The sequence below is a fragment of the Macrosteles quadrilineatus genome, unplaced genomic scaffold, assembly GCF_028750875.1.
Source record: "Macrosteles quadrilineatus isolate MER2022 unplaced genomic scaffold, UCM_ALF_1.0 Scaffold_1__1_contigs__length_201487025, whole genome shotgun sequence".
In the NCBI taxonomy this organism is placed as follows: Eukaryota; Metazoa; Arthropoda; class Insecta; order Hemiptera; family Cicadellidae; genus Macrosteles; species Macrosteles quadrilineatus.
The window spans coordinates 139,192,045-139,204,059 of NW_026542594.1; the positions used below are offsets into that span (position 1 = coordinate 139,192,045).

Here is a 12,015-nt window from a genome sequence, read left to right on the forward strand (position 1 = left end):
CTGATGATAGTGTAAAATTGTTAGGGCTGTATATTGATAAACATTTGACCTGGAGTTAAGTGCATTCAGTCAGTAATTGGAAAATTAAATTCAGCTTGTTTTCAAATATTGTGCTTAAGAAATTCCATAGATTTAAAAACTTCTATCATGCTATATTATGCATACTTTTACTCAATAGCACAATATGGAATTGAATTTTGGGGATTTTCCTCTGAAATTGAAAGAGTTTTTAAAATTCAAAAGAAAATTATAAGAATCATGACCGTTTTACCATGGAAATCTTCATGCAAGACAGTTTTCAGAAAATTGAATATTATGACCATTCCAAATTTAATAGTTTACAAAACATTGTTAGCGGTGCAGTCAAATTTTGATGACTATATTAGTGAAAACTTTGACCACATTTATAACACCAGATTTAAGAATAATTTTCAATACCCGAGACACCGTTTGAAGCTTGTAGAAAAAACTCCTAAATATATGGGGAAAAAGCTTTTTAATAACCTACCCACAACTCTAAAAACTGTAATTCGTAATAAATCTTTTAAAAGCAGCCTTGCTGATTTTCTGACTAGTAAAACATATTACAGTGTATATGAATACCTAAACGAAACCAATGAAACAATATGACGTTTATTTTGTATAAAGTTTCTTATATGTCTTATTCTTACTATTCAAAGAAATTCATTTTTTAATTTTATTGTTCAACAAATATTTTACATCTTGTTTAAGGGTATTTTAGTGCATAAGACATATTATTGTATATTTGAGGTTAGTCTTTAATCATGACAATGTCATCTGTTTTTTTAGCTATGCTAAGATTTAAAACGTTATGTGACAATAATGAATTATTTATTTATTTATTTTAGGGGTCTGCGGTACAGAAAATTTAAGGTCGGTACGGTACAATATTTTGTACCTCGATTCTCGGTACAAAATCGGTACGGTACGCGGCTACCCGTATTTTTGCGGTTTTCTTCCAGGAACTGTATTTAAACCATTATTCTTTAATACATTGACATTACTATGAAAATGGATAGTATCCTACATTCATGGTTTTCTAACAACAATTACTGTACCACACATTATTAAAACAAAACCTTTTACTACTACGAGGATTGTGTCAAGAAAAATCACAGTTAAGATAAAGGCTTTACTTATTTTACTCTGAGATACTTTGAATAGCCATGATAAAGTGGTTTAAAAATAGGATAAGAGCTTTTATGAATAAACATGTTTAAAACATTTATTGACAAGATAATTTCACAAAACTGATAAATTATTTCCAACCAACACAATGTCTAGTTGTTTTTTTTTAATTTTTAAAACCATATAAAAGCATTCAGTACGAAGACAGTGTAGTTTAGCCAGCTGGTCACAGCAGACGAAAATGAAAAACTGGAGGTTATGATGAAGTAATGGCAAAGAGCATCTTTTTTTTATCAGCTTCAAAACTAGTTATAAGACGAATACAACTCTTGCAAAGTTTTTTTCTGAAACTAAAATTTGGATTATCACAGAGTAAGACTATTGTCTTTTCATTTACAAAGTTAACATCCACAATATCACTCATATCAATCATTAGTTTATCTCAGGCTCAATCCAATTTTCTTAGTACATTTTAAAGCTCTTCCAAAGAATCAAAAGACCCAAGCCTAGACCTAATTATTTAGGAGGTCCTAAATATAAATTGATTAGGTTACAATGAGGGTAGCAAAATCACTATCTAGTTCATAATATTTAGATTGCATTAAGTACCTTCAACACAATAAAAAATACAGGAAACTAAAAAACATTTAAGCCTTAAACAGCCACATCTAACAATATAAGACAAGGTACAGAACATGCAATGACATAATTTGAGACCGAGTAGGCTTGAATAACGAACAAAAATTATGCAAACATCAACAACTATGCTTGTGGTTTCATCAATAGAAAGATAAAATATCTATAACAAATATTTTAACATATAAAATAAGATTGTAGATTAGTTACAAGTTTAATATGTAGCCATAAACAGTTTTATGGCAGTAGGCAATGGCCAGCGGCAAATTGGATATTCACGAAAATACTGACTGAGTTAGATATAACATTTAACAGTCATCATAAAACTATTATTTTTATGATAAAACAGAATTGGGGGAAGTCGTAAAGAAATAAAAGTGATAAAACTCAACAGTTCTTGGAAGTACTTGAATACAACAATTATTGTCGTGATAAAATGTTAATGGATTTGGGACTGCTAATGGGTTTTTTATTGCATCATCACCCTAGCAATAAATTATGAAGATCGTAAACAAACATCTGATAAGACTTTTATGTGCTCAGAACCAACTGCCGTTGTCTACTGAAAGTAATTTATTATTATAATAGGCTGTACCGAACCGGATTTGTACCATGTAAAATGCTGTACCGAACCGATGACGGTAATTAAGCTTGTACCGTACCGACTTTTTCGGTGCACCGCAGACCCCTAATTCATTTAAATCTTTTAGATGTTATGTTGTATTTATGCCAGTTTGTACTAAGCGATTGTTAAAATTGGTTTTTGTTTGGTTTCCTATATATTAATATATTATTATTCATTACATTACTCCTAAAATATTAGATCAATTGTTGATTAAATTAATGTCCATTTCTGCAATCATTGTTATAGCACTACGAATAGATCTACTCTGATTCGGCAGATGGCATATAATTTTATGATGTACACATTTTTTGGATAGCCTACTTGAGTACAGGTGTTCATGAATATATCTATTAGGGGTGGGAAAGTACTCGACCTTCCAGTAATTACTCTACTTTTTCCAAATACTCGACCTCGAGTCGACTAATAACTACTACTCGAAAATCCGAGTCAAGTAGTTATAAAAAGTGTCACTTCACTATTTTCTATACACCCCTAGTGTTGCGCTGCCCGCGCTGCAGCATGGCCTGTTTTTCTAGTGTGGCCATGGACAGACAGTGCAGCATGGCCTGATTTTCTAGTGTGGCCTTGGACAGACAGATGGCTTAACAACAAAACATGGAATGGAGTGATATGTTAACGTCAGTTTTGAATGTTTTTACTTTGAAGTGAATTTATAACTTATAATAAAATTGATTTTCTTTAGTGGAAGTTAAATAGAAAGTAACATAAACATATTCTAATTGTGATTTTGATTGTGCAATTTTCAACCTGGTGGGAGAAACATGACGACTACAGTTTGAATTTGATTTTGTAACATAACCTAGAAAGTGGTGAGTGAGTTAAGTAAAGGCCAATAGACAAAATTTGTACCGCTATCAATTCGCAGGAAGGGAGTTCTCCCTGCCCGGGACCGCTTTTCGGCAGCCCAGGGACATTCCAGCGATGAATCATACATACCCCGCGAGGTATCTGCCTACGAACCACCCTTACAAACCACTGAGTCATACTTAAGTTATCTACATTCCATCCCTACAATGTTATTATTTTAGATTAATCAGTCGTCGGTCGTCAGTTTTTAGCCGTGCACGTGCCTTAATGTTTTCGTGTCGTGTCCGTGTTTTGTGTTGTATGTACTATTTATTTAACTTTGACGCAATGAAAATGAAGAAACCACGTAAGAAATGTAAATATGTAAATAGTTCAGATTAGTGTATAATGACTACGCACCCGACGATGGAGTTATCTCCAAAACGGCCGTAGTGCTCAATTAACAGGATTGCGAAGACTGTAAGTAACCTTTATAGTTATTATTTTGGTATGAACATATTTTCCTCAGTCTGTCTGTGTTGTTTGTTATAATCAAGATGCCTAGAGCGCCACATTTATCCGTGAAATCGCTATTATTTTAGGTGCAATATGTATTTTCAAGAACGAAGAGGTTAAATTAAATGTAATGACAAGCAATACCCACTTTACCAGAAGGTTTCGGAGTGTGTTGCAAAGTCGAATGCCACAGTGAAGAGATGCGGCGCTTCAATGAAGGAGAACGAGTCAGCTGAGGATGAGAATAATCAACCTAGCAAGAAACAATGTACGAGGACAGGCTGACCAAGTATCAAGCTGGACGATTTTACTCTTGGGGTGATAAGAAGAACTATTTATGACTTCTATCTGTATAGACGTACCCTAGGATTTGTAATTTACACAGAAAACTGGTTGAAACATTGAGAAATTGTCCTTCAATGTCAAAAAAAACACCCTCAGGAAAATTGTACATGGATTGGGATGTTCTTTCAGATGCATAGATAAAAAAACCCTCTTGATGGAGTCAACCACTATCGCTGCTTCACGTCACACCTACTTAAGGAAAGTCAAGGACCTGCGATCAAAGGGCTACAAATTATTTTTTACCGATGAAACTTGGTGTGGTCAAAACCATACTATGTCTTACCCCTGGCAGGAAAATGTTTTAACAGCATTAAATAATAACTTAAACGATTATGATCCTTACACTTTCGTAGCTAAAGTTAATATGGCAAACCAGGAAGAAAAATGAAGATAAATGGAAGTAATGAATTCACTCTGCCAAGTAGCTCTGCGGTCGGTCACTCCAGAATTATGGAAGAAGTGTCAGCCACTCACAAATAATCAAAGATAATTATTGGGAAAGAGACAATATGATATGCCTCCAGTTAAACAATTGACAATAAACTTGAATGATAGCTCCACAGAATCCTCAGACAGTGATTATTCCTATGAGTAATCTCGTGTAAAAACCAAACAATTGTAAATAATGTCTTCTTATGTATAATTATTTTGGACTATATTTTGTAAATAGATCTTTGACAACAGCGATCTAGCCATTAATCCATTTTTAAACCTGCCATTGGAGGTCCAAAGCCCTCACGAGAAAAGGTGATGGGAGGTAATTTATGTAACACGATTCAAGATATGGTTAGGGGTAGGGTATGATTGTGGTGATGAGGTTCGGCGGTTTGTTCCGGGCTGCCGAAAACCGGTCCCGGGCGGGGAGAACTCTCAGCCTGCGAATCGATAGCGGTACAAATTTCACGCACTTTAGCGTTCCAAAACTGCTTTGATTATACGTACATTTTAATTATTCAATGCCACTTAGCTATTGTGTGACTTAACTTTTCATTCATATCTTTTTATGAGCTTTAATTCAAGCTTTTGTCGTAGTTTCTTACTTGTTCTGTACCTGAAATAAAATTCCTTTACAAAAACCATAACAGAAGTTTTTTTAATCGATGAAAAATTCTAAAACTTACAGATATGCTTTATAAGTATATGTTCTAAAAGCTGTCAATTTTCATGATGATTAGATCGGTCGTTTTTTTACTATACAATTTTTAAGTCGCCCGTTATTAGAAAAGTGCCGGAAAACATATACTGCTTTTCATTCTACCCGCTGAAGGAATAAATTTGTAAAATTATGATGTAACTTGTATTCTTCTTTTAATCTACTGGTTACTTTGCAATAAAAGCTCAAACTCGAGTATCTATACTTGTTGACCCGACAGTAAATTCATATAGGCTAGTCCAGCGTAAACCAAATGTTCAACAAACAACCATCATCATTTGGCAGATCTAGCAAGAGGACTACTACTACTTTTGACTTTCACTTTCCTACAACAGTCAACGATACGTCTCAATAACAATACAGTAAGTTAAACGAAATAATGCATTGAATGAATCTATCAAGTTACAGTAGTCGATAGCCAACAAGGGAGTCTCGTGACTAGTTAATCATAGGCAGACGATTCTTTATGATATTATAAAGTACAGTATTAGATTTAGTTTGAACTGCCATCAAAATATTTTTCACAGGAGCCATGAGAGGCACACCAACTGCAGCCCTGGAAGTAATGCTAAACCTGCCACCTCTCGACATTATTGTGAGAGGCAAGAATGGTAGCTATCAGAATGGATTGCAGTGGCAACTGGAAGTATAATGCCTCCAGTGAGCATACACAAATTGTGGACAAGGTGCAGATGGACACCTTGGAAATGTTACGAGACAGGAAGGTGAAGGTCACAGATCTAGAAAAGCCATACAATGTCAATATGTCATGTGTGTTTGGGTTGTGTTGGTAGCCTAGTGGTTAGCATCTCGGACTTCGGTGCGGGAGGGACGGGTTCAATCCCCGGCACATCCACATAACTTTAATGGGTTTGGACCGCTTTCCCTTAAAAGTGTTTGAAATGACTTCATAGCAAAAATGCCACTGGCGTAGATACGAGAGAAAAAAACACTGTTGACAGGGCTGCTTGGGATAAGGGTGAACCTGAATACATTCAAGAAGGATTAGAGGTCCTTATTCACCATTTGATAGCCTTGTTCAGGGGCAGCTTTGCCCTTATTACCTTATTGAAGATATATCCCAATTTGCTGGAGGAAAGCAAGGGCGGTTTTTCTCCTGAAAAAAGGGAGAGACCCACCCCAGCCTAAGTCGTACAGGCCTATATGGAAAAAGTAATTAACCCTCACATTAGGGAAGTTTACTTAGAGAGAAGTCCCCTTACTTAGTGCAAGTTTGTGAATGCAATCAACATCAATGGCCCTAAGCATCCCAGTGGCAAAGATTGAAGACACCATAGAAAACCAGGAATTCCTAGCAGGGGTCTTCATGGACATACAGGGTGCCTTTGATAATGTGAGCTATAACTCCATAGATGCAGCGGTCAGAAGCAGGGGCATTCCCCCCGACATAGCAGCTTGGATTAAGGCTCTACTGAATAGCAGGGAGGTGACAGCAGAAATAGTTGGCTATGACGCAGTGCGCCAAGGTTGCTCCCAAGGAGGAGTCATCTCGCCCTTGTTGTGGGCTTTAGTGGTGGATGACCTTTTGAAAGAGGCAGATCGCAGAGACATGGACCTTCAAGCCTTTGCAGATAATCTAGTGCTGACAGTCAGAGGAAAACACGCAGCCACTGTGGAGAACCTCACCCAGACAGCTGTGAGCTTCATAGAGGGATGGTGCCCAAAAGAGAGCCTCACTATTAACCCGGACAAAACGGAGCTAATCTCCTTTACGAGGAGGAGAATAAATATGACTCCCCCAATATTCAGGGGAAAAGAGTGAATTTAGTGAGGGAAACAAAATACCTTGAAGTTTATCTGGACCAGAAACTTACCTGGAACAGGCACCTTGATTATGTCCTTGCAAAAGGCATAGGAGCATTTGGAGCCTGTAGAAACCTTTGGCAAGAAATGGAGACTCAGCCCCAATCGCCGCCCTCAAAATGGGAAGTAGAGGTGAGATCAATTTTCAGAGGGAGACTGGTCACCTGTCCATACTAAGGGACTTCCCGAGTATGGACATGGAATTAAATATGCCAGACCTGATGACAAAGGAATACGACTTTGAGATTCCTTAACAAGTGACTATAGGAGAAAGAGATGACTGGCAACAGCACAACGAAGCCTGGAGGCCAGGACTGAGGACGTCTAATTGACCTCACAATGAAAGACTGGAAAGGCATTTTGAGCCTAAAGAAGGGAGATATCAGATTACTACTAGGGATGCTAACCGGGCACGGACATATTAGGAAACATCTCAGAACCATAGGGAGGTCACAGACAGACCAATGCAGGTTCTGCGTAAACGAGGTGGAAACCTCGGAACACTTATGGCTGGATTTTCCAGCGTTGGCCCAAAAAAGGTTGACATCTCTGGGAAGGCTGCACTTGGAACCTACAGAGATGAGGAAACTGGGTGTCTTTCAGCTCCTGGGCTATGTGAGAATGATCTGGGGGGTGCTACAATAGTCCATCAGGCCGAAGTAGGAAGCGGTAGACAAATACCCCAACCCCCCCGAGTGTGTTATCCGAGATTCTTAGTAACCGGGGTAGTCTCAGTCCCAATAACCTCGGTTAATCTAGTTCTGTAAGCTAGTTTATTATAGTATAGTTTGACAATGTCACCTGTTTTGTCTGGCTGTGCCAGAGCATTAAAAAAAACGTTATGTGACAGTCAAGATGACTTTGGCTTTGACTTTTAATCGGGAGTGTACTGTATCTAAAAAAAAAATCAATGTGCTACAAAAGAGTTATACTGAACCTGGATTGGGCTTTGTGTGTTCTCTTGTACAGAATTTCTTGTGGCAAAACCCTCTTCTAGCATAGAACTTGCATATACGCTGTTCATCTTTTGCGCTGTAGCCACTAACGGCTACACAAGCATCCTCCATGTTGATTGCTGGATTGTTACGCACGCTTTCAAAGTCCTCCTTCATAGGATCCCATTCTAGACAAGAGAAATTGTGTTAACCCATTTGCATTGTCTTATTTATTTACCAAAAATCTCAATACCACTGAAACTATTTTTTAAAGATGTTATATAGTATTTTATAGCTGAAAATAATAATAAAATGCATATCTATCTATATCTATAAAATGTATGTATGTATGTTATGGACTCCGTAACCACTCGACATATTGTAATGAAAATTTCAGGCATTATTAAGCATGGAGTTGGACTGTCATGGCGGATAGTATACTTGACCCGAATTGTGGTAGTTGTTTCAAATTAGTGAAAAGTAATAATAATGCACTAGCTTGTGAAGGTTTTTGTTCGAGGTGGTATCACATCTCATGCGTAAATATATCTAAGAATGAATATGAGCAAATAGCAAAATTTAATGACAAATGTACGTGGTTCTGTGAGTCGTGTAGTTCTAACCTCAAGAGATTACGTTCTTGTATTGGCAATGTTGACGACTTCATTACTTTGAATTCTTCTGTTGTGAGTTTGATATCTATGGTAAAGGGTGTCGTAGATGACAATATCAAACTAAACAAAAGATTTGACGATTTTATTAAGACTGGAAAGCCAAATTCTATGGATGACCTTGACCAAGGTCAACCAGGTGTAGGCCTAGATGTGAATAATGTAGGTGGGATTAAGTCTTGTCAGCAATTTCCCATAGTAGATCAGGACAAAAATTGTGTAAATAATCAGACATTATCTGACTCAAACCGTAGCTTGATAACTGAAACCATCCCCGGTGATAGGCCTACTAAGCCTAAACTTGGTCAACCTAGACCTAGACCTCTGAATACTAGTTTTACCGGAATAGTGAAAAATCCGCCTGTTGTCAAAAAGGTAGCTAATAAGAAACCTATCATTGGCACAAAAACTGATTTTGGGTCTAATGAAGGCAGTTCTAGCCTTAAAATTGTGGAGAAGAAATCGTGGTTGTTTATCTCTCGATGTCAACCAGAGGTAACTGAAAAAGTTATAGTGGACTATGTGACACGAGGTGGTATTAAAAGTGTTGACTGTGTCAAACTAACCTCTAAGTATCCGACGTATGCATCTTTCAAGGTAGGTGTACCAATTAATGACTTTGACGGTATCTTGAATGCTGATTTTTGGCCTGTAGGGACTCTAATTAGGGAATTCACTCCTAGAAAACCTGGTCCTACACATGTGAAGCCTTTTTTAGGTCAATAGTTTGCAAAGATTGTGTTGAGTCTACTGATTCTGAAATAGACTGTGTCAGGCTTAACCTATGTTTGATTAATGTTCAGTGTTTGCGGAATAAGACAATCGAACTTGAATTATTATGCTCTGACAATCAAGTAGATTTCCTTATGGTCTGTGAACATCAGTTGCTTGAAGATGAAATTGAATACTATAAAAGTATTGGGAACTTGGAACTAAATAATAGTTTTTGTCGTACGTCTGCAACTGGAGGCGTGGCTCTGTATTTCAATAATAGACTAAATTACTCTGTCAAGCCTCTGGACCTCTCAATGTACAGTGTAGAAAAAGAGGTTGAATTTTCTGCTTCAATTATTACAGACTTGTCATTGGTGGTTGTAACTATGTACCGATCACCAAGCAGTAAAATGGGTAATTTCTTTGATATACTGGAAAAATGTTTAGTATTTTTGTTGACACTAGGGAGGTATGTAATAATAGGTACCGATCATAATGTGAACCCTGTCTATTTCTTCAGTGATGCCAAGGACTTTGAGAACCTATTGCGAAGCTTTGATTTGTACGGTGTGATATCCGAGGCCACTCGTGGTGTTGCTCCTCTAGACAATATATTTACTAACATGTGTAAGACTGATTTTAAAGCAGGTGTAAGCAGAGATCAGGTGGCTGATCACAAACATGTATTTATGTACATAAACCTTCACCGTGTACATATAAATAGTCTTTGTTCTGTAGACAAGTTTGTTGATTTCCGGTCTTTTAATGATGATGCAGTACTAAATTTTACTGAATCGTTGCAGTCAAGGGCTGTTAGTGGCTTACACTTGGCCCACACTATGTTTTCTTCACCCGAAGACTGTTTTGAGTTTTTCCTAAATAGTTTTAAATGTATTTTTGATTTCTGTTTTCCTCTAAAGAAAAAAAGAATCTCACAGCCTAAAACTAAATTGCACGCTACACCTAGCAAGATTGATTGGTATAATGAGGATTTAGCTCATCTGAAGAACTGGATCATGCTGGTCCATGAGCAGTCCACGAGTCAGCCTGAGTTACTGCCCTTGGTTAGAAGTCTGCGCAGGGAGTATCGCCACGGTATTAAAAGCGCAAAAATTTCTGCAAACGCTGCTTTCATCACAGGCTCATCCAACCCATGTAAGGCAGCTTGGAGTTTGATTAATCACAGCAGACCTCGACCAACAGTGAACTTGGAGTCGAAGTTCTCAGCAACTGATTTTAATGTATTTTTTATCCAAAGTGTCAACGATATTGTTGGGAAAATACCTGATATACCTTTTGTAGATTCCAATTTTACTGTTAATATTCCCAGGGTAAACACAAGTTTCTCTTTCACTCCCACAAAACCAAATGATATTGTAAAGATTGTTCACAACTTCAAAGTCTCTAAAAGTAGGGATGTTTATGATTTGTCAACAGATATTGTTAAGCAAGTTATACACACAGTTGCACCTGAGCTCACAATTCTGATAAACAACTGTCTTGCAACTGGTTGTTTCCCAGATGCCCTAAAAGTAGCTAAAACAGTCCCAATTTATAAAAAAGGTCCCCGTGAAAGTTTGTCTAGTTACAGACCTGTGTCTATCATACCTGTTTTTGCCAAAGTTATGGAATCTGTAATGTTCTCTCAAATGTATTCATACTTTGAGGAGAACAATCTCCTAGTTCCCACACAGTTTGGCTTTAGGAAAGCCAAATCGACAATATTAGCTGTAGAGTCCTTGGTGTGTGAAATTATCAAGTCTTTTGAGTCCAAAAAGTCAACACACGCAATTCTTTGCGACTTGTCACGTGCTTTTGACTGCATTCCTCACAATGCCCTTCTGGTAAAACTTAAATTCTATGGTCTAGGAGATGTTGCCCTCAAAGTGGTTTCCTCTTACCTGTCAAATAGGAAACAAGTTGTTAGTTGGAATGGGACTTTTTCAGAGAAAGGTGATGTGCTCCATGGAGTTCCCCAAGGCTCTATCTTGGGACCCCTCTTATTTTTGATTGCCATTAATGATTTGCATTACCATGTTAATAGTCACATTATTCTATTTGCAGACGACACAACTTTATTTTCGTCTGATAAAAACTGGTTCCTGGCTCAGTCAGCAGTGCATGACTCTTTGGCCTTGGCTCAGCAATGGTTCATTTTAAACAAATTAGCTCTTAATGATTTGAAAACCCAGGAAATAACTTTCAGCCTTTTGCCTAATGTACCTGAAAGTTTGTCTGTAAAACTGTTAGGTTTTGTACTGGATCCCAAGCTGTCTTGGGAAGGTCACATAGATGTCCTGTGTAAGAGACTTAGCAGAGTGTTGTTCCTGCTTAGAAAGCTAATGTCTGAGCTTCCAAGGCCAACAGTTAGGCAGGCCTACCATGCTTTCTTTCAGTCTATTTTAGCCTATGGAACCAGGCTGTGGGGCCATGCCACTGGTACTAAGAGAATTCTTTTAATTCAAAAGAGAGCTGTTAGAGTAATTTCTAATGCTGGGTACCTTGACCATTGCAGACCTTTGTTTGTTGAAAATGAAATTTTGACAATTGTAAATGAGTACATTTTTCAGTGTCTGGTGGCAATAAAAGCCAGACAAGACTCTCTTCATGTAAATAGCGATGTACATAGTTATGATACTA

General features: G+C 37.4%; 1 protein-coding gene across 5 annotated transcripts in view; it reads right to left on the reverse strand.

The window, feature by feature from the left end:
- LOC128985640 (uncharacterized) overlaps positions 1-12,015 on the reverse strand; it is a 153,079-nt gene that overhangs the window by 32,061 nt on the left and 109,003 nt on the right. For all 5 annotated transcript variants that reach the window (XM_054405404.1, XM_054405377.1, XM_054405395.1 and 2 more), the window contains exon 12: positions 7,993-8,178. In XM_054405404.1, coding sequence (XP_054261379.1) covers positions 7,993-8,178 — 186 coding nt within the window. The remainder of the gene's footprint in view (positions 1-7,992; positions 8,179-12,015) is intronic.